The sequence below is a fragment of the Metopolophium dirhodum genome, chromosome 1 (genome assembly GCF_019925205.1).
Source record: "Metopolophium dirhodum isolate CAU chromosome 1, ASM1992520v1, whole genome shotgun sequence".
Lineage (NCBI taxonomy): Eukaryota > Metazoa > Arthropoda > Insecta > Hemiptera > Aphididae > Metopolophium > Metopolophium dirhodum.
In genome coordinates this window covers 56,328,394-56,353,408 of record NC_083560.1, presented here as the reverse complement: position 1 = coordinate 56,353,408, position 25,015 = coordinate 56,328,394, and the positions used below count along the sequence as shown (strand labels likewise).

General features: G+C 30.0%; 1 protein-coding gene across 1 annotated transcript; it reads right to left on the bottom strand.

Moving 5' to 3' along the window:
- Nucleotides 1-385: 385 nt before the first annotated feature.
- LOC132936891 (ionotropic receptor 40a) lies at nt 386-23,609 on the bottom strand. The gene is made up of 16 exons (XM_061003692.1): nt 23,465-23,609; nt 23,156-23,353; nt 16,936-17,036; nt 13,728-13,823; nt 13,514-13,650; nt 12,816-12,987; nt 11,882-11,985; nt 11,691-11,784; nt 10,403-10,561; nt 9,582-9,726; nt 7,553-7,681; nt 6,479-6,579; nt 6,145-6,304; nt 4,824-4,920; nt 915-1,153; nt 386-791 (listed from the first exon to the last, which is right to left on the bottom strand). Exons 1-16 carry the CDS (start codon nt 23,514-23,516, stop codon nt 652-654), a joined length of 2,124 nt encoding a protein of 707 aa, XP_060859675.1. The 5' UTR covers nt 23,517-23,609; the 3' UTR covers nt 386-651.
- Nucleotides 23,610-25,015: the final 1,406 nt, after the last annotated feature.

Sequence of the window (25,015 nt, the reverse complement as noted above, 5' to 3'; positions counted from 1 at the left end):
AAAAATAATATCTATAAGACTAAAACCTAAAATATGCTCAAATATGCATAGGCAATAAAAGTTTTTTATGAATTCTGCAATCTACAAATAACCTAATAAATATAATATGTGCAACCTAAAAATCCCCTCTTCTCACGATATGACATTATAATTTAGAAATATTATTATATGGGTATAGAATATAGATAATAAAATAAATACCCACTTACCTGCAGAGATACATAAAATCGATCATGTCAACAAATATAACCTGTCAAACGTATTGTTCTATGCCAGATCAAGATAAATTGGACGTGCATATCACCCTATTTGTTTTGTATAATAATTCCTTATAAGAGAGAAAGAATAGTAAAAAAAAAAATACTACTTTCATTCAATAATTCAATACTGTATAATATAATATTACGTAAAATATATTTTATTCACGACAATAACTTCATACGGCGTCCTATACCTATCCTACATAAATAGTCTATCTATCTAATAGTGCATGATAATTGTTTTTTTATAAAGAGAATAATTATGTATGAGAATTGTACGATAGACGATTCAATATATATAGGTTACTATGTTATACTACGTATAACTACGCGTCGCTAAATATAAATAATTTTCACTGAGGAAATCCAAAACAAAAAAAAAAAATGTTTTTCATTCTTTTAAATCGTATAATCTGTTTTGGAATTTGTTGGGCACTTTTCGTTTGTAGACGAATGGAACTTCGACGCGTTTTATTCGTTTGTCTTTTTCAAACTTGTCGTGTGACCTCATCTCGATCAATAGCAATAACCCTGGAGAAAAAAATAGTCAATCGTGTCACGTTGGTGCAGTCATTATTTCATTATTTCAAATCGCGGGAAAATGTGCGAGATATTGTTATAAATTATAATATATTTGAGGTACCGATCGCGCACCTGCCAAAATCGAGCCGATCGCCAGCACGTAGAACGCCCCTTGTAGCGTTTTCATGGACATGGCTATGGTCAACTGCTTGTCGTCGTCTTCTTGTCGTGGTTCAGATCCTTCCAGTACTGGCTCAATGACCACAGATGTCGAGTCGAATTTTTCCGATCCCATCAGCTTGTCGTTGAGTTTCTGGTACTCTTCTTCGGTGATTTTTGACAAAATACCGCCCTCGAATAGTCGCATCAAACTATAATAAAATATTTTACATTATAATATTATGTCCTGACCTACACGATTCAAAAATACATTATAAACACACGCGTTCGTACGAATTGCCTACTCTATTTATACTAAAGATATTATTCAGTAGTAAATTATTATGTTATATTATGTGAGGTGATCCGTTTAATGTAAGACACGTCTTATTATATCAAAACAACATTTTTGTAAAATAATAAATAGTTTATTAATTTTTTTAAATTTTTTGAAAGACAACATACTTACATTTTTAATTTCATATACCGGAGCACAATATTATTTGGAGTATTTAACTCCAAATTTCGATTTTTACAAATATAAGTACTGTTAAAAATATTAAGGAATTAAAAATGTATGTTTTCATCAAAAAGATAATAACAAGTTTAAATAAGATGATTTATCAAACAAAAAAAAGTGAGCGTAAATCCACAATAATATTTTACGATTGCCCGAAGTTAAAATTAATCAAAATCTCGAAAATAAATCAATTATATTTCAGTTAGAAATTCATAAAAATGTTTTTTTCATTCCTAAAACAATTGCAAATTTAATGGAAAATTCCTTTTGTAAGTTTGTAATTTTTAACAAAAAAAGTTTATAAAAAACTAAAGATATATTTTATAGCCGTGAAAATTAAATTTTTTAATTATTAATTGTAATTATTTGTTGAAGTATGCTAGGCTGAAATTACCGTCTACGCTTAGAATCGTATTTCGTATACTTACAATAATTTATCATTACATTTAAATTTAACACATCCATTACAATGACGTACTCGACAACTACTGTACACTGAGTGTACAGCAGAGCCGATGCCCACTTATCCACCTTTTTTATTTTTAAATATCTTTGAGTATTATTAATGCTCCAAAATGTGATGACACAAAAATAAAAAAGATGATAAAAGACAAAGAAAAAAAAGGTATACAAGTGTATCTAGGTATATAAGTGGGTATCTCTCTGATGTACAGTAGTTGTCGAGTATGTCATCGTAATGGATGTGTTAGATTTGAATTCAATGATAAATCATCGTATACGAAAAACAAACCTGAGCGAAGACGGTGTCAGTCTAGCATACTTATATAAATTTAATATTCAAATTTAATAATTTAAAAAAAAAACTATCGAAAATATCTTATGGCTATAAATAGCGTTACTTTCTGGTAAAATATTTTTTGTTAAAAGTAGGAAAATGTATGAGGAATCTTCTATTAGATTTTTAGATGTTGACTATGAAAAGAAAATTTTTATGAACTTCTAACTGGAAAATAATTAGCACATTGTCCGGATTTTGATGAATTTTATCAAAATTTGTACTTCAAATTAATATAAAAAAGGTGGATAAGTGGATGTCGCTCTGCTGTACAGTAGGTTACAAGTGGGTCACTGTAATGGATGGTGTTAAATTTGAATTCAATGATATAATATCATTGTATAAGAAAAACGATTCTGAGCGAAAACGGTCAGTCAGCCTATGATATTACCAAGTATATTTGATGATATTATTGTGAATAAAGTAATTTATATATAACCTATTTACGTGGAGCCTTGTTTTAAATTTTAAATCCTTAGCCATAAAAGTTAAACATTTTACACATTTTTAACCACAAAATAATTAATAAATTATAAATTTGATAAATGTTGTCAAAATTTGAACTTTAAATGCTTATAAAAAAAAATTGTGCCTATGTATTTTTAATATTTTTCAACTGCTATTAGAACGATATATCAGGAGCCTTATATTAAATTTTCACGCTTTTTTACCCAACAAATAAAAATTTATTGTTATTTATAGAAAAAAAAACTAAAAAAATTGAAAACTGACAATGTCCGTAAACAGCTCAAAAAGAGTCAAAATATTTTCAACATTTTATGGTGTATAGAAAATGCTAATATGAACATTCAGTGAAATTTTCAAGTATCTACAGTCATTTGTTTTTTAATTACAATAAAATAAGAAAATTGTTACATGAGAAATCGAGTAAATATCAAATGTTGTAAAAATATAAATTTCAGACGCTCATAAAAATTTAATTTAAGTTTCTTCTAGACATTTTTTTTTTGATAAAGGTAGACAAACTTATGAGTAATCTTATATTACATTTTCAAATCTTAGATTTAAAAAGAAAAATTTTTATGAATTTCAACTCAAAATAATTTGCTATTTTTCGTGATTTTTCCGTATTTTTTCAAGATTTGAACTTTAAACGTGTATAAAAAAAAAACTGTGACTAAGGATTTTTAATTTTTTTCATCTGCCTTTGAAACAATAACCTAGGAGCCTTCTATTAAATTTTCAAGCTTTTTTACCCAACAAATAAAATTTTATTGATATTTATAGAAAAAAAATTTAAAAAAACTGAAAACTGACAATGTCCGTAAACAGTTCAAAAAAAGTCAAATTATTTTCAAAATTGTATTGTGTATAGAAAATGCAAATATAAACAACCAGTGAAAATTTCATGCATCTACGGTCATTTGTTTTAGAGTTACACCAATAACCAAAATTCCCGTTTTTCCTTAATTTTTCTTTTGTTTTTCACATCGCTTTTGAAAACTACTGGGAAATTAAAATTTTGACCTCCCCAATGCACCAACGATATTCACTTTCCCATCGAACAAGATACTGAAGTCGAAAATCGAAGCATTATTTCGACTACTTATCGTGTACACAGACACAAAAATAAAAAAATAAAAAAAAATAAAAAAAAAAAACACACATCATTGTAAAATCAATACATTCATCGTTTCACTCAGAATCTAAAACAATCTCTCATGTACTTATCTTTAATATTTATTGAACTGCTATCAAAACAACTTATGAGAAAATTTTTATTACATTTTCAAGCTTTTTCACAAAGTAAAAAATTATTTATCGACAGTAATTAAAAAAAAATTTACAACATTTTAAATTGTCTCGTGGCTAGAAATAGCTCAAATAGAGTCAATATATTTTAAAACTATATTATGTATAGAAAATTATCATATTAGTATTTGGAGAATATTTAAAGTATCAATAATTACAATAGTTAATTTTCGAGTTACACCAAAACTATAAAAACGATTTTGTTAAAGATTAATTTTTCCCAATTTTCCTTAATTTTCTTTGTTTTTCCCAACGATATTAAAAAATACTAGACATTTTAAATTATGGTCCCTTAAAAGTACCCAACTAGATTCATTTTTCTATCAGAAAACATGCCTAAGTCGAAAAATGGAGAATTTTTTATTACTCTAAAAGTTGATGACGAGACAGAAAAAAATAACACACATCATCGACAAAGAATCAATAATACATTCATCGCTACGCGCAGAATCTAAAATAGTATGAAATCTATTTTTTTAGAAAAATTTTGTTTTCTAACAATTTAAAATTATGTAACAAAAAACGTTAATAGTTTTTGAAATTTAATGAACGTCTTACGTTAAATGGATCACACGGTACGCGTGTTGCTTGTATTTATAGAACGGAGAGGCCGCGAGAATAACCCTATTGTTCCTATTATACCTGTCACGGGGAAAACGTCAAAACTCCGTTCACTTATACAATATAATGCGACATTGCGAGTACGAAAATTGAATTAATATAATGAGTCATGAGTGTACTATACGAACGCGTTTGAGACGTATGTAATAGGTACGAAAAATGTTATTATTACACGTCGTCGAAATTATCTCTGTAGGGGCATGCTCGTTGAAACGCGATAGCCGAATATCTCGTGTTTAGCTTTTCGCTTAGATGAAAATGTTGGGCACCTGCGTGAAAACAAAAATATATGTTATAGTTATACATATTATACGAGTAGGTACATATATCTTGTGTAATTTATGCGTGTAAAAATGTCGTAATATATGTATAGGAATTCTAGGAAAAAGCTCTTAAAAAATCCATTATTATGAGTCATGACCAAAAGTACAAAAAAATATTAAAGTATAGGTTAAAATATGTTTTTATTAAATGTAAATTATAAAATTGCACTACAAACATTACTCCGTGCGTCGTGCAGAAAAGTAGTATACAAAGTACCTACATTTATAAACAATTCTCAAAATAGTCAAAGCAAAGAATAAAATTGTATAAAAAAATATGAAATTCAAAAATCACTATTGGACTTTCGTGTACAATGTTTCTATAACAAATGATTCAGCAAATAAAAGGCATAAACCTCCACCGGGATCTATTAATTCATAATTTATACAATTATGTCGATTAGAGGACGCCACTCATCCGCTTTTCAAGGGGTTTTTTATGTCGGCAATATGAATATAACGCTTGGAAAAAAATTTTAATTAAAAATCTTAAATATATAGGTATTTTGAAATTTTGAATACCAACTAATTCATAGTAACTTATAAGAGGTCCCATGTCAGTAAGTATACAATTGTTGGTTGTTGATTAAATGAATTACAAGATCATATCGAAAAATAGTTTCACACGATAAAGAACCGTGAGTAGCGGAGGATACTTATAATAAAAACCAAATAAATATATACACCATACATAAAACAACATATTATTTTGCTGTGTTATAGCAGGTTTTCTTTTTTTGTTAATACCAATATCAAACAAGTAACTATTGTTTTAAAATCCATTATTCTTCAGTTTTTCAAAGTTAAGCAACATTTTTATATTAATAGTTTGCAAAAAATAAAAACTGCAACACAGAAAATATTGGCTTTCATAAAATTTGATTTCTCGTCTATTTATTTTTATTCTTCAAGAATAAGATGACTATGGTCTATGACTGTAACCCGAGTGGTCTATTTTCGCGCAAAACGGGTTTCGCCAAACAATTTGTGGTCGTGTGGCGTCCTCTTAAGTCTTCACGTGGCAGTGATCGCTTTATAATTAAACGTTAATCGTTACTACATCCATGCGGCGTGCTTAATTATGCCAGTAGCGGCTTTAAATCCTTCGTTAAACAGTGTGAATAATAATATTCATTCATCGCGTGTCATATATAATTGTTGGTGTCTTACCAAATCGTTTGATATCGTAGTAGAACGTCTCTCGGCCTCCTATAACGGCGTATTTCTTGTTGTCCCTGACTAATTGCATTCCTTTCTCGGTAGACCCTATTAGGTATTCTCGTTGACGGGTCACGAGCTGTGACAACTCTTCGTATACGCCAGTGCCGTTCTAAACGTTTCGCGCGGCCAAGTACGCAATTGATATAAATATGTATATTATGTGGTGTGAGTGTGAGTTTTAATTAATTGTTGGTAGGTGGGTAACGTAAGTATACATAATAATAATATGTCGTCGGGTTTGCATCCAAAGTGTGTATAATAATATATAAACACTGACACTCACTTCTAACATTGCTTGCGAAGCGCTTTGGACTTCGACCAATAGCTGAAGGCCGGAGTCACGCATAGCTTCCGATAGTTCTTTCAATGTATTGAGAGGCGGTTCTGTCAACGACAAAAGTAATCACAGGGATTATTTGTATGGACATCAAAAATATAATATTCTAAATACAACACTATATATAGGAACAAATTAAAAATAAAACTATTTTAGTTGTTGTTTTTAATAAAATAATATTAACGCATTTTTTTGGAAAGGGGGGAGGGGTTAATAAGGCTTCAACTTTTGAGGTCATTAGCCTTTAATAATTTAACATAGTATTGGTCTTAAGACTATGGGAATACATTATGTTTAACAGTAGAGGAAGTTAGTGAATTATATATAAATGTATTTTTTTTTACAGTATTTTTGCTAAGCCTATATTTGTGAAAATATTTTATATATTTTTGGAGTTCTCTTCTCCAAGTGCTTGTTGCATCGTTGATGGGTTTCTGAGAATTTGTCTGGAGCTGTTGTGGAATATGATGTACAGTCGTAGAAGGTGGAGGAGGCTAGGGTGATTAGGAGAGGGATGGATATGTCTAGTTTTCGTCGGGGGGGACGATTTGGAAAAATATGTTAACAAGTTTGGTAATCTTGGTCTTGATTTTTCTGTCAACTAGTGCAGGTCTTATTAACTCAATTGTTTCAAATAGTTTCTTTGTGTTAATGCCAGACCCTTTACACAAATTTTGGATGTTTACACATTTGTTGGAGGAGTTTTCTAAAATGTACTTGAAATGTGTGAAACCGTAAAGGTCATAGGTATCTTATCGTTAGTCTGAAAATTTACTCACAGATGCTAACTGTTCATTTATTGAGTCTGCATTTTTGTTGATGAACTGGATTTTAATTTGTCCGTTAATTTTGGTATTTTGTAATTTACATATTTATATATCGTTCTATAGTTATTAATCATTGTATAATATTATCTACATCAATATAAATTTGTTCTCACTTCTCTCTATATACCACATCGTCAAAATTCAAGACTATAATATGTAATAATAGACAATATAGTCATAAATAAAAAATTACCTTTTGGTGGTCTTGCTAGAATTGATGTTAGACTAGCTGAGTACATGTCGCCAATCACGTAAGTAACCGATAACATTAATAAACCAGCCACAAATCGGATTTTATTATTTTCCGATGGAATAATTGCAGCTGTTAAGATAGTTAATTATCAATAGTTAGACAGTAGTATAAAAAATTTGTACAAAATATTATGAACGTTATGATTATATATGTGTTTCCTTTAAGCGCAATCGAAAAACTATACTGACAACCGTCGAAAAAGTTTGAAGAGGATGTTAAGCAAAGGCGAAAGGGTTTAAACTGTTTACAGTGTTTGGGTGGTATTTTGTTCGGAGCCCGGGTATAATTATTATTATTATCAGGACAAAAATTAGGCAAATCGCTATACATAGCTATACAAATAAACAATAATCATTTTAAAAGGTTTACAAAATTGTTTCATGGTAATAAATAACGAATCGATACCTATGCAAAAAGTTTAAAGTTTTTAAGTTATATAGGAGCTAAAACGTACAAGGTATATCCGTTCGTATAATATATGCGTTGATGAAATGTAAAATAATATTAGGTGTATTATGAATACTAAGTGTAAACATATCATTCCAATTTTTAAATGTTCAAATTATTTTCCTCAAAGTACCTATAAGTACCTATATACTTATATTTATTCATTAAAATTATGCGAAAATGAGTATAGTCATTGGCCACTGCCCACTGACCAACTTGCAGAGGTATATACAGTTATATAAAAACAATGCGGTAGCGGGTAGTCCGACAATTATTATTGTTTTCTAAAATAAATTTCCATTGACATATTAAACAGGCCCGTGGGGATTCGGTAAACCCTCCACTACGCACTACACACCACTGCACGATTGATATTTAAATCAGTTTGGCAGGGATACGACAATATTTATAATTGATTATATACATGGTATTTATTAAATTACTGGATATTTTGATATACAATGTACAGCGAATTACGTTAGCGATTTACAACATATTATTTTTATGTTTTTGTTTTACGCATAGAAACAATTTATTTTATTTTTGTGTTTAAATGACCGACAGAAATCCTTGGCCGCCGAACATAAGCTGTCCGATATTGGCAGAGAAACGTTTTCATTCGGAAAAGTGTATTAAATGTTCCTTTCACGTGATTAAAACCGAATACGATGACTGCAGGCAATATGTTTTATTATAGTATAGCGTTGTTCTATTGTGTCGCTTTTTGTTCCAATTTTGCACTTTTCATTTTCGTTACTTTCATTGAACGCTCACGTACGTACCAACCTAATACCTATATATATGTGTGTGTGTGTGTGTAACTGTCAACGTCAACCACGAGACAACCACGCCGATAAGTGACAATAAGACGTTGAAAAGGAATCGACCGATATATATATCTATGCAGACAGTTAGTGTCTTTGACTGGTTTCTTAACCTCTCAATAGATTTTAGAAATTATTTGCGTACGAAAATCTACGGACTACCTATATTTTATTGGATTTAAATTTGTATCTACGAATCATGTATAAAAAGCCAGATTTTATATATATAGCATCTATTCGGAACAATATTATGTTGCACAACGTTCTAATTGTTAGCATCACTATACCCACGAATACGATGGGAAAATCTATTTTGTACACGACAGCTGCTGCTATATAATATCCTGCAAACTATTACAATATGATCATCGTTACATGTATATTTCTGCAGAATAATATATTATAATATATGGTAGGTATATGGATCGAGGGGGGGGGGGGGGTTGCATGTACAAAATGATGTAAAAGATTTTTTTCTATTAATTATATATTATACATATTATTGTAATAAATATAATGTATTAATTGTTACCTTAAAGCGCATTTAAAATAATATTGTTAAAACAAATAGTGGTTATAGCTGGTTTACCTCCGAAGATTGGCGTCTGTTAAATGTAAGCGTACAGTATACTGACACGGCGATGCGTGCATAATAAATATGAGCGTATAATGTAATTTCGTAAATGTTAATACATTACCCTGTTGTAAAAACACCGTAACAGACCACCACACGCACTTCCAATACAACATAGATTTTCCTTGGGGATGGCCGTCAGTCGTGTCGACTAATATGTAAAGTATTGGACCGGCAAAAATAACTGTGATCAATAACAATGGCCAAACCTAAACAGTCCAAGTGCACATATAGGTATAGGTGGATACTATACGTTAGTTACGGCGAAAAAAAAAATATACTATTGTTTTCGTCTATTATAGATAATATATATGTACCCACAGTTGTGAGTAGGTACATGTGCGTGTATTCCATTTTTTTAATCATTGTTGTACAAAGCATATGATATAACTATGAGTTACCTATAGCTATATACTTGTACCATGGTAGGTGCAAGTATGTTACAACAGTTTTCTCAATAATATGGTTCCTCTATTCATTGTATGAAATTTAATAAAATAAATCAATTTTTTTAAGGCGTGGTACCGAATCTATAGTTTTTGTGCATAGCAGAGAATTCGTTTCCTCGTCATCTTTTTAAACTTTTCGTCAGGTTAAAATGTATAGCGTAATATAATATTATATAAAAACCACATAGTATAGTTGTAGTAATAAACTAATAATATAGTGCTAGTTGTCTATTATAGTATCTACCTCACGTGTTTTTGTTTCTTTTGATTAAAGATTTCTACCATTTTGCAGAATATAGGTAGGTATTTTATTTTTAAACCAAGTTCATAGCTAAACATAGTATTTTACATTTATAAGGATAAAATTCGTACACTAACATAATATTATGATTAATGATTAGTAATTAATGATTACTGCACGTGACGTTTAACTTACCGACCAATGAAACGGTCTGATGAGTGAAAATGCTTCGTTCAAACGGCCAGGGGCGTGTGTCAAGAAAGCTTCATTGTCGACTAATGTAAGGAATGAAAAGTCTACCACCAAATTGCGCTCGTATGTTATAGATAAATCTCCGACGAACCAATCTGCTTCCTTTAGTATTCAATAATTTCATAATTGTAATATTATGTTCGGTTTTAGATAACCTATTGAGACTTAAGAGGCAATAGAGACATATTATCATCTAGACTGTTTTCTTTGTCTTTCACGTGGATAGAAGTAATGTAGCAAGATAAGCTAACTTATCTTATCTTGATAAGACAGTGTTTTAGAGTCAAAACCAGGGACGGAACCTTTTAAATTTATCGGTATCGGTTCTGGTACTGGTTCTTCGAAAAAAGAAAATAACTGTCCCGATTCGGTTCTGGTTATTTGATAAACAAATTAAAGGTATCGGTTCCAAATAATTTCGATAACGGTTCCAGATAATTAAGGTACCGAAAAGTATAGTAATTTTAAATGCCTATCCGGAATGCGGGTTTAATTAATAGTATGAAAAATATTAGAAAACTCATATGATCATACATAGTTTATACACAAAACAGTAATATTATTAAATTAATTTATTTTTGAACTTAAAAGAACCTATTTAATTTAAAAATTCCGGTTTGGTTCCGGTACTTTATTTATTAAAATAAAGGTTCCGGTGCCGGATCTTAATAGTTTGAAGGTTCTGGTTCCCGAACCGGTTCTTTTAGGTTAAGTTCCAGTCCCTGGTCAAAATGTATTATAATATAATAATATAGTGTATAATGATTCACAAACTACTGTTGTAATAAGTGTCTAATGTCCTAATTTTGTTAAAAAATAATTTTTCTATCAATACTGATATAAATATTTAAAAACGGTTCGAGTCTGAGCCTTCGATAAAAAAATAATGTATCCAATGTAAATATTAGTATTTTTAAACATGTAGTCGTGTATTACGTATTACTATATATTAAGGGTATTATAGTTATAATTTATAAATTATCTTGCCATAATTATTCATAATCAATTTGTGTCAATTTTTAATGACAAAGATAATAAACTTTAGTTTTATGATAGATAATTGAAAATATTATTTTAAGATTAATATTATTGTAAAACAACATTTTTTTTCCGATAAATACGTACCTTACGGTTTTAATATTATTATTATTATTATTCTATATGATATGATTTTAATTAAAAACATAATTTATATAATATGATAATAACGATAACGACTGGTTGTACTTACCCTTTGCCATATCAAACCCAATACTCCTTGCATTGATGACCCGCGATCGAGTCCTGAACCTTGTGTACGATCAGGAGGATCTATGTATTTGAATCTGTATGTATAATGATATCATAATTTTATTTTAAGTGAAGCGTGTCTTGTTATCGACGATTTTAATTATTGAGATAAACGCATAATTGTATATATACTGAAAATGTAGCTTGTCGGCCAATAGATTTATGAGTTTATCGTCTCGTCCACCCTCTACTCGGAAACTGTCGTTCAAATATTCGACGAATGTCCATGGTGGCTTCTACAAATAGAACATAAATAATTAAAACAATGCTTAAATATTATACAAGGATAAATTGGAAAACAGCGATCAGGGCATCCTTGCAAGTTTAATAATTTACAATATTATAGTTCGTATTTGTATGGAAAATCTCCATTTAAAATCAAAATTTCAATATGTTATGTTCTTATTAATATATTAGTAAATTACTTATAATATATTTATTTATTTAATATATAATAACATGCGTTAATCACAATGATACGTTATACAATATGGTTTCGATTATGATGATATGCAATGAGGACTGAAAATTACAAATTAAAAATAAAAATACAATGTATGAGTTATATAATTTGACATAGCTACATTTCGCTCGATTTCTTAATATCGAATATATATACAATATATATAATTGTATAATTGTTTAGGTACATAGTATTGAGAGCATTGTCATAACATTCTAAGAGGGTTCTGTGATCTATCATCTATAGATCACGCAATAGTTCTTAATGATAAATAGGTGCATAGGTATTTCAAATAAAAAATGAAAAGCTATTATATTATGCTCGTTGTGTATACAGTTAGATGTAAAAGAATCGCAAAGGAATTACGTAGGTAGGTACTTCTACTAGGTACACATTAATTCGTATATATACACGCGTTCAGCTTGCATGTTGTACATAACGTTGTTTAAATACATTTACATTTTTATGGAGACTGTTATTAGGGTGGTGCGCTTAAATTGTTTTCGTGAATTTATGTATGGAAATATTCAAAGTGCTCTCTCTCTCTATATATATATATACACAATGGCTTTTGTATAATTTTAGTTTATTTATAAAGCGTACATGTAAAACTGGAACGTTGAAATATCTGCCTTCGAAGTTCTTGTACACCTGTTTGGGCGGCGGTAACAGTGGGAACCTCACCAACCCGTCCATTGCTGACCACCAATTTACCATTTTCAGGCTCGATCCGTACCCTGGTCTGGCGCTGGCCTGACTGTAATAAATCTGGTAGCTAAAAATAGATTAACATTGATGATATTCGTCATAATATAGATTATAGACTGCAATAATATCGAACGAACATCGCATACCTATATATTATGTGGTTCAAGATAATATATGGTTGAAAGTATAAAATAGGTTCAAACCAACAAGTATTTACAAGCACGAGAGTACATAATATATTGTTATATTTTATGCGTAGGTACCGCGCGTGATAAAAACACGCCGATTCTCTACTAACGCGCGTTTAAATTGAATTAATACTGTAGTGTGTGTATGTATGTACGACGGGTTTGTGTCAGGGGACGAGATCCCTAAATTTATTTTTCAATTTTATTGCAATAACTCCGCTGCACCGCCCATTAGATAATGTGCGTCTTGGGAAAAAGTTATGTTGTTGATATCCTTCTCCTCGGCACCCGTCCGCCGGGCGGGGTCTCTGTGGCCCGAAAGTCGGAGCTTATAGGGTGGAAGGACCGGTGTAACGATATTGTTATTATTGTTATTATTATTGATGAGAGGACTGCCACACTCACAATCCCGGTCTGGGACTGGTGATGACGCACACGCGCATCGCCTCCAGTATATCAGCCTTGAACGTTCGGCTGACGGACGACCGTAACCATAAAAACACGTACACGACGTTCCGAGACATCAAGTTACTTCTCCGGATCTGTGTGAAAAACAGAAAATCGCCGTCGCGATGTAAACCGGGTAAACGGTAAATATTTATATATATAGTGACATTACTGCCGACAGCAAGTTTTCCATGATCGTAGACGTCGATAGTACTATGTAAGATGTGTGATGTCCGTCGGCCACTGCACGGCGGATGTCGACCAACAGCTACATTTTAAAACAATAAACTTTTAATGTTTACAAATTTTCAATTTCATTGTATGTATACTATGAACACGAAACTACATAAATATCGGTATAGCAAAATCGGCTTTAACAAAAAATATATATAGTTTATTAGTTTATAGGTACGTACTTATTATTATATACATTTATATTTTACAGTTTATAATTGTAACAAAAACATTTATCATCCTTATATATTATTGACTATTGTATATTTTTACCTGCGGGCAACAATAATATTACATCGTGAAGAATTTATTACTACCAATAATTAACCATACACGCAAGTATTCCATTTATATACTTTAAGTAAGTATTTAGTATTGTATGTACGATGCACGGATAGCTTGTTATTTTGAGGGCAATTTATTATATTATATTGTTTTATAGTGATGGATAACGATAGAATACTATTTGAATTGTAGCCTTGTAAGTACCATACATTTTAAACTGGGTCAATAGGATAATGAATATTCATTAATATTATTAAAAAAATATATGTATATGTATAGATATATGAGATACGTCACGTTATTTTAGTAACGTTACGATAAAAACAAATACAATAGAAATCATTCATAATACTACAATAAACAGTTAATCTAATGAAAATATATTATTTTTTTTTTTTGCGCACTTAGCGTATAATATATAGGGTGGTTTACCAATCACGATCACTCACATTTTTTTTTTTAATGAATTTATTTCAATTCTGAATTTTGGAATTCGTAACTATACCTATACTTGAATACCGTATTTTCAAAAACTCGGAATTTTGACGACATTTAAAGATTTTCCTGTATATATGCAAACTTATGTAAATTGTTAAACAGATTAATTATCAAAAACATATTGATGTGTATAAATTGAAAGTTGTACCAGTAGATTCTGCATTATTAAACTTTGTGTAAGTACTATAAGGATAATACTTCATGATAAGTTTGAAGATGATATGAAAATTTTTAATATTAACATTATATTAGCGTTTTATGTTTATAAGAACTATCTGAGTATAATAAATAAGAAGTATTAGACTGAATATTATTTCTATTTTAGAATGGATATTTTATTATGCTTAGTAGGTAAGTACCTATAATAAAGTGTACTAACTCTGAACTCTACTCAAAACTTACTCGTTCGAATTTTGATATAGGTAGATGCCATAATATTTTTTATCACGTCCTGAGAAACTTACATAGTAAATGGTAGTTCTAATTTAAAAAAGCATGTACATACCACTGCTACATGACACTCCTTTAAATAATATAAAAAACCCTACTATCTGAAAATACGGTTTTCAAGTATTGACATTCAAACATTTCAAAAATTAAAACTCGGACATAGGTATATAGTTGTATAAAATAAATGCATTATTTGAGGATACAAGTAGATGAGCATGATCATGGCGAATAACCTGTTTACATGCATTATACGTATTGCTGCAATTTTATTGATGCACTATATAGTATATATATAAATTAGACATTATAAATACGCTCTATAGAACTAACCAACGAAAAATCAACACTTTGTTCCTGACCTTCCAAATTCTTATGCATTATTAAAATGACACACGGCATTTATCATCAAGTCACGACAGAACTCAAAGAAACATTTAGCAGACTCAGAGACCGAAACCGGTTTAACCAAATTTTTGAAAAATTGGTTAAAACCATGGTTTTTCATATACGAACACCGTAACCGGAAACGAAACCAAAAGCTAGAAAACACCGGTTAAAAAACCGTAACTGAAACCTAAAATCTTAAAAGAATCGTTTACAAAACCCAAACTGAAACCATTGGATTTAAAAACCGTTTTTAAAACCGATTAAAATTTAAAACTCATATGGGTTTCATAGAATTGTATTAAGTTATAAATTGTAATTACCTATATTATTTATAATTCTAGGTAAAACGAGCATTTTATGGGAAGAAAATATTTTGTTTCAATAATTCCGATGCTATTACTGAGTATTACGAAATATTAATAGGTAATACGAATATTTTTCTAATATTTATATAATATTTTTATAATATTATTACTATACATCTTATTGATTCGTCCCTATGCGGCTTTGCACATCTATATTATTGTTGCTATTTGAAGTATTTGTATATATTATTATTTATTAATGTTATTACAATAATTGTTTATATTTGCTTTTTTTGAAACCGAAACCAAAACTAAAAAATTTAAAAAATCAATCTAAAACCTCAACTAAAACCAGAAAATGTAGAAAACCGTTCTCAAAACCCGAAACGGTTAAAATTTGAAACGATTTCGATCCCTGAGCACATTACTAATTAAAATATGTAAACGATATTATAGAGTTGTCAGATGCGTCATTTCATTGATATAAAAAAGCCTATTGCAATAACGGATACTTCCTTGAATAACTAATATCCTAATTAGGGCGGTGTACCATGTTACATATGTTCTGGAAGCACCGGGAAAGTTAGAGTACGTTTAGTATAGGTGTATAATGTACTATAGGTCTGTGGTAAGGGGAGGGGGGGCTAATGTGGCCATTGCCCCCCTGGGATTTTGTTAACTGTACGTAATTTAATAGCATGCATATAATATGCCATATCATATAGTTTATAAAGTATTTTTGGAATGAAAATGTGTTAACAATTATGTTGTATTAGAATAGAGATATAATACTCATTATAGTGTACCAAAATATAATAATATACTAATTTTATTTGGCCTTTGGATTTTAATCTTGCCATGGGTGGAATTTTGTTCTACGGGCGCCCTTGGACTCTGTAGTAGTAGTAAATTAATTTAGCATAGTATTAGATATTTTGGTGCACATGTCTCAATATAAATAAGGATGAAAAGTTTTATCAAGTTTAGAAATGGGTTTATTTTTCGAGGAAAATATTTTTATGCTTTTATAGCAGTTTCAATCTTATTGTCATAAATCGTATAATTGTGTATAATATAAAATAATGCAAAAATATTGTTAAAATCTGGTAGGCAGGTACCCATAATTAATTAGCAATGATGCTCAATCGCCCATGCTCCATATAATTTCTGTTAGCCCTATATTTGTACATATATTATTTAATGTACATAATATTATGTTACCGATTGTACGTGATCCTCTGACAATAAAGCATGGTGAGTCGTTGTTACACCCCTTCCGTGTAGGGACTTAATTGTATTACTCAGGAAATCAGCAGCAGCATCTTTATGAATAAATATACAATATTATACACACATAACATAATAGAAGTTACAAGACGTTACAACACCATATGCCATATAATGAAATGTCGATAAAATAAAACTATTCATTTTTATAATATTACATCAGATTAACATGTTATAAATTATAATGTTTAAAGTAATTCATAGTTTTATAATGCTTAGTAGGAGTGTTTTTTTTTTGTAAGTAATGAATATGAATACTAATAATTAATTCATTTAAATCTTAGGAAAGGCGTTGTGATGATAAAAAAATACACGAATCCCTATCCAATATAGGATCAAAAAAATATTATCATATTTTATAAGACTGTTAACAACTTGTTTAAATAATAATAATATGCCGCCGTTAGATAAATAGGTATTATTACCACATACTATATAGCATCACCCACCCCCCTCCTAAAACTACCTGTTTAACGTTATCGGACAAAATAATGACGTTTAATGTTATAACGAGGCGAGACTCGCGTGTGTCTGCATAACTGTCGGTCTTAATCATTTCGTAGGTCGGAGAACCACGCGGTTTTTAGTATAATATGTGCCTATAGTAACATTATTATTGTCTCACTCTCACACCGATTTACTGCGGTACATATATTATTATGAGTGATTTTCGATCGAACGGATTACCCATGAATGTATAGTACGTTATATGTAATAATATAATTATCTTATATACAATAACTTGATGGACATAACATATTATACATCATACTTAATATGGAACGTTCACATGGTCGGTCGTGGCCAGTGGCGTATTTGCGGGTGGCCCAGAGGGGGAGGAAAGTATGGAAGATGGACCCCCCTTGTATAATGTTTTGCTTTCCAAGTAAATAATATTTATTTTTTATAAAGATGGGTATTTTTATAATACATACAAAACACGAGTCTATTGTAGTAAGCGATATTTTGTACTCAAAAGCTCAATATTGATTCTGAGAAAATAAATATGGTATGTTCATGTTCACATACAAGAAAAGAATAAACTTGAGGTGTTAATTATTAATATTAGGCATGAAATTTGTCGAAAAAGACTAAAAACATGGGTACCCGCCGTTTTTCCCAAATCGAAATTCCCGAATGGTATTTTGATTGCAAATCCGAAAACCCGAAACTTTTTTTCCCGAATGTGTTTTTCCCGACGGTTATTATTCCCGAAATAAAAAATTTCAAAATGTAATTAATAGTATATTGTCACGGTTCATTACTGCTGATTTTAATACATACCAGGAGCTACAATTTCTGAGGGCGATCGCGCATAATATTGTTTTGTAAGTAATAAATATTATATTGTTTATTTTATTTTAGATTCTGAGCGGAACGAGGTTCGTTACACTAGCACCACAACCTAAACTATTTTCTTCGAATTTGGTTCCATACTTTAGTAATCGCTTAGTAACCATTCGTAACCGAAAATTTATAATTCGTAACCTAAACCAAGTACCAGGAAAACCGTTTTACCCAACCGGGTGCTGGTGTAACGTTACACCAGCACCCGTACATTGAAATATTCTACTTAGGAAGTTCAAAACCAAACTATGTTTTAGTAACCGATTAGTAACCATTCGTAACAGAAAATTTGGAATTCGTAATCTAAACCAAGTACCAGGAAAACCGTTTTTCCCAACCGGGTGCTGATATTATAATCCTTAATATAATCTTTGAATATATTTTTATCAAGTATATACATTATACAAGCATATCTTTGATCAAAAGTATTTTGAATATTTTTTTTAATATGAATATATAAAATATTGTTTATTTTTTTCATAATTTTAAATTAGTATACTTTTTATTTGTATATTTTAATTTTCTTACTGAATATAAAACAAAAATATATAAATAAATGTTGTTAAGTATTAACTTAGGAATACCTATTTAATTTATTATTGTATTTTATATAAAATAAAGATGTTTTTTATCTGGCGTAACGCACTTGATTAGTGCTGCTAAAGAATATTTTATTTTAATGAAACAAGTTATTTGTTTTAGTAAAATACAAGTTTATATGTGTTGATTATACTTAAGTAATGTAGTTTGCTAATTATTTTTTGATTTTTCTATTTACTTTTTACTTTTTAACGATTTTCTTAAAAAGACATAATAATCCTAATCACTTTTTGTACTGTCAACTGAAAATGTATCAAATAAATAACACAATTATCTATTTCGTATTAAAAACAAAATCATTCCTTGCTTTGCTTTAAATTAAAAATATATTTGTTCATATAGTTTTTGTTTTACTTAGATACCTTAGTTGTTATTTTTATAAGATCTTATGGGATATAGTAATTACTATAGGAAAACTTTTGTTCTAATATCAAGTATTAACCAAGCCATATAATAAATAAATACCTTTATTTATAAGTTATCTATATGAAATAAAAAATCATAATAAGCAGTGCTCTACACTGTGCCACTGTTAAAATATAAATTATAATAAAAAAAAAGTTTTTACCTTCTGTTTAAGTAAAAAATAAATTAAGATAAAATAATGTATTGTATTGAATTGTGAAAATTAGAACTAACTTAACTTGTTTCATTAAAATAAAATATTCTTTAGCAGCACTAATCAAGTGCGTTACGCTAAGGCACCACCACATAAACTATTGGAAAAGAAATTTAATTTCCATGGTTTGAAAAAAAATAAAGATCTTATCTTTATTTATTATAATTTTTATCACATAAATAAATAAACAGTATTTATATAAATATAAATAGTTAAGGACTTAAATATAAATAATTATAAAATATTAATTAATTAATTTTTTCCTTTTTAAAATTAAATTTTTTTTTAAACTTTTCATTTATTTTAAATAATAATTTTTTAAATCAATTTTTTTATTGAATAAAAAATAAAAAAGGTGGGTAAGTGGATGTCGCACTGCTGTACAGTATGTTACAAGTGGGTCATTGTAATGGTTGGTGTTAAATTTGAATTCAATGATATAATATCATTGTATAAGAAAAACGATTCTGAGCGAAAACGGTCAGTCAGCTTATGATATTACCAAGTATATTTGATGATATTATTGTGAATAAAGTAATTTATATATAACCTATTTACGTGGAGCCTAGTTTTAAATTTTCAATCCTTAGCCATAACAGTTAAACATTTTATACATTTTTAACTACAAAATAATTAATAAATTATAAATTTGATAAATGTCGTCAAAATTTGAACTTTAAATGCTTATAAAAAAAAATTGTGCCTATGTATTTTTAATATTTTTCAACTGCTATTAGAACGATATATCAGGAGCCTTATATTAATTTTTCACGCTTTTTTACCCAACAAATAAAATTTTATTGATATTTATAGAAATAAAAACTAAAAAAAATTGAAAACTGACAATGTCCGTAAACAGCTTAAAAAGAGTCAAAATATTTTCAAAATTTTATGGTGTATAGAAAATGCTTATATAAACATTCAGTAAAATTTTCAAGTATATACAGTCATTTGTTTTTTAATTATAATAAAATAAGAAAATTGTTACATGAGAAATCGAGTGAATATCAAATGTTGTAAAAATATAAATTTCAGACGCTCATAAAAATTTAATTTAAGTTTAATGTAGACATTTTTTTTTTTTGATAGAGGTAGCAAACTTATGAGTAATCTTATATTACATTTTCAAATCTTAGATTTAAAAAGAAAAATTTTTATGAATTCTCAACTCAAAATAATTTGCTAATTTTCGTGATTTTTACGTATATTTCAATATTTGAACTTTAAATGCTTATAAATAAAAACTGTGTCTAAGGATTTTTAATTTTTTTCATCTGTCTTTGAAACAATAATCTATGAGCCTCTTATTAAATTTTCAAGCTTTTTTACTCAACAGGTAAAATTTTATTGATATTTATAGAAAAAAAACTAAAAAAAATGGAAATTGACAATGTCCGTAAAAAGCTCAAAATAAGTCAAAATATTTGGAAAATGTTATGGTGTATAGGAAATGCAATTATAAACATTCAGTCAAAATTTTATGTCCCTACGATCATTTGTTTTAGGTTATACTAAAAACCAAAATCGATTTTCTCGAAAACAGATTTTGCGTAAAAATTCCCGTTTTCCTTAATTTTTCTTTTGTTTTTCACGTCGCTTTTGAAAACTACCGGGAAATTTTTACTTTTGACCCCCCAAAGTACCAACTAGATTCACTTTTCTATCAGAAAAGTTACTGTTGAAGAAAATCCAAGGACTTTTACAGTCCTAAAATCGCTTCGCTCAGAATCTAAAATAATTTATTAGATAAAAAACATCTTTATTTTATATAAAATACAATAATAAATTAAATAGGTATTCCTATGTTAATACTTAACAACATTTATTTATATATATTTGTTTTATATTCAGTAATTAAAATATAAAAATAAAAAGTATACTAATTTAAAATTATGAAAAAAATAAAGCTAAAAAATAAAAAATATTTTATATATTCATATTAAAAAAACTATCCAAAATACTTTAGATCAAGGTTATGCCTGCATGTATAGTGTATATACTTGATAAAAATATTCAAAGAGTATATTAAGGATTATAATATCAGCACCTGGTTGGGAAAAACGGTTTTCCTGGTACTTGGTTTAGGTTACGAGTTTACGAATGGTTACTAATCGGTTACTAAAACCTAGTTTGGTTTTGAACTTCCTAAGTAGAATATTTCAATGTGCGGGTGCTGGTGTAACGTTACACCAGCACCCGGTTGGATAAAACGGTTTTCCTGGTACTTGGTTTAGGTTACGAGTTATAATTTTTCGGTTACGAATGGTTACTAAAGTATGGAACCAAATTCGAAGAAAATAGTTTAGGTTGTGGTGCTAGTGTTATGTTCTTAGCGGAACGAGGAAACTAGTTGTTTTACAATGGTGTTTATTTATTTTTTTTTTATATCCTGTATACAAAATTTCTACCAGATAGAGCGCTTTAATTTCAACACAAAGTACCTTATCTTTTAGCAAATTGGATCAAGATGTACCATAGGTCATTTTTGTTTTTCTCAATAGTTATTTAATACCACGGGAAAAACTACTGACAAGTTACGAAAAACCGCTTAAAATGGGATTTTAATTTCTAACGATTTCTTTATCACCGTAGCAGCGACTAAAAAATTATAATATTATAATATTAATTCTACTTAAAGGCTATCATAAATAATAAAAATTTCCGTCTCCGCTCAGAATCGTTTTCCCTATACAATGATATTATATCATTGAATTCAAGTTGAATACACTGTCCCACTTGTAACCTACTGTACAGCAGAGCGAAATCCACTTACCCGCTTTTTTATATGTATATATTTTTATTATACAACATAGGCAATAGGCCGCTTTATACGTACTTATTATAAATGATCGAATTTTAAATATTTAATTATCACACTATAGCATTTATTTGTATTGTTATAAATAAAGGCCTCAACAACATAGGTAATAAATTGGCCACTTTAAACGTATTATAAATTATCGATTTTTAAATATTTAATTTTTACACTACAGCATTTATTATGATATCAATATTATTATTCGATTCAGGTAAAAAGTGTTCGGGAAAAAAGATTTAGGGTATACGGACTTTTGGAAAAAATACCATTCGGGAAAAAGTTCATTCGGGAATTTTGATTCAGGAAAAATACTGGTAACCAAAAACATGTCCTGAATCATGAATCAAAATCGGAAAAAATGCCCTAAAAAGTAAACACTCAAAAACATGAACTAAATACCGTTAACTTTAATCACAACGTCATGATGAAACGCTTTCTTAGCATGCAATAGCATCACGTATCATAAAAAAAATAAAATATCAGTTCGGGCCCTATGAATTGTTAATATGTAATATTATATGTATACAGTTGATAGTCACATACCGGATTGCACGAACAATCATTATAAACGTTTAATGGATCAATAGTGAGCTAAAATATGTCCCTTTAAACACGATCTAGCGGTTCGTGATTGGTCCATTAAATTTTATTTAACCACGAAATGAATACATTTTTCATGCAACCCGACAGCAGACTTCTATCTACGGTAGGTACTATTACTATACTGTGTAGTATAGAAATGTGTGTTGACAGTATACGTGCGCGCGTACTCTCGACACCCGAGTGAACGGCCAAAGTGCAGTCGTCCGTCATGGCCTCGACGATGTCGCGGATCGCGTTCGTCAAGTTGCCGTAATCGAGGTCGCGCCACCCGCCACCGCCGCCGACGACGGCTCGCCTTTGACGACGCAAAATGTTCGAGTGATTCCGGCAGTAGTCGTCTGGTTCCGGAATCGCCGTCGTCGTCGCTGGGCACAAGACACGATAATAATATTATGATATAAGTACATTATACATTTCCGACGACGTGGACGACACAGACACAGACACATAGACGAGCACACCGCTGACGCACGTACCCAGCGCGGTGAACAGCATTAGAGCGGACACGCACCGTTGTGCCGTGGCCATTCTTCGGCGGAAAGTGTGCTGCTTTCGTTCCTCTTTTTGTCCGCCGCTGTTTCTCACTCGACGACGCGCGTACCGATCGTCATCGCCGGCACCGCGCTCGGGTTTACCGCCGTAACAAGACACGTCCATATTTCATTGCGCCCCCTATTACCGTGTCACGGATATAAATATAATAAAATAATAATACTCGTGCAACGCGCACACACACGCATTCACACACACACACATAAAAAGTATGTGTATAAATAAATAAAAATATATGGCAAGTGCACGCGCGGAATATTGTGCTGCCACGTCTCGAACACACACTCGCGAACGCACGCCATACCTATAATATTATATTATACTCGACTATTATAATAGTAGTTAAATATCATATAATATTATATATAACGAGTGAGTGAGTGTGTGTGTGTGTTTGTGTACGCATTATGCCTATCCACACACACACACACACACACACTGCACGAGGTTAAACATCGCCTGCAGACTGTCAGCATTAAACATTATTAATATTTTAAATATATAATGACCATGAGTCCCGCGAGTACACGTTGTTTCAATAATCGGTTCATTATTAGGAAGGTAGGAGGTATATGGTTATTATTAATAATTTTTCGGTTTTTTTCTCCGTTCGAAACCGTTGTACACGCGCAGTATCACAATATATAATATTATTAGAAATTTATATCGCATGTCGTTACAACGCAATAGTACGACCAGTCAGTGACCACACGACATCACAACAAATAATAAAAGGCGCCCACGCGGACACGGGTAACTGAGATTTCGTTGTTATAATATTATACAATACACATAATGTGATTTACTAATGATAACGACTTGTATTGTGCTCAAGCTGCAATAACGCATAATATTATAAAACGACATCGTATTAGGCAGGTACATCATCATAATATATTATTATTATTATTTCAGCAGTTCTGCAAACAAGTCGCGCCAGACTTTTATCGCGTTTTCTTTTCGAAAAAGCAACGGCGTTTGCATTTTGGCGTCTGTAGGTGTATAATAATATCTAAGCACAATTAGTTAGGTGTACTATTATAATATCATATATATACATACAAAGTAGTAGAGGTAACGTACATAAACGGCGTACATTTTAAATAAATATATTATTAAAATAAACTCAGGCTTTTAGGCGTGGTCACGATTTCGTGATCCGACGCGACGTTGTGCGATTTCATTCTTTTTTTTTTCCCAGCACATCGGTCTGTATCCCTATTACATGTACGCAGGCGTATTATTATATACATATATATATACACATCATTATTATACTGCGACCGATGCTAATGTATATATATACATATACATGTACATAAAGAGTATCGGTATATATACGTATATAAATGCCACACGAAAATTACCGTATCAACCTACATAATATACATGCATATATATATATATATATATAATATTTTACGTGTTTACGCCAATGTGTGTGTGTGCGTGCGTATAATATATATATAATAAGT

Bases quoted from the DNA above. Each gene is read 5' to 3' on its own strand.
- LOC132936891 (XM_061003692.1), bottom strand. From the start codon at position 23,516: ATGGCCACGGCACAACGGTGCGTGTCCGCTCTAATGCTGTTCACCGCG. The intron at 6,305-6,478 runs GTGAGTGTCAGT...CGAAACGTTTAG, and splicing joins CTTCGCAAGCAATGTTAGAA to AACGGCACTGGCGTATACGA. The intron at 1,154-4,823 runs GTAATAATAACA...ATTTTATTATAG, and splicing joins AGAGATAATTTCGACGACGT to TTTGATGCGACTATTCGAGG.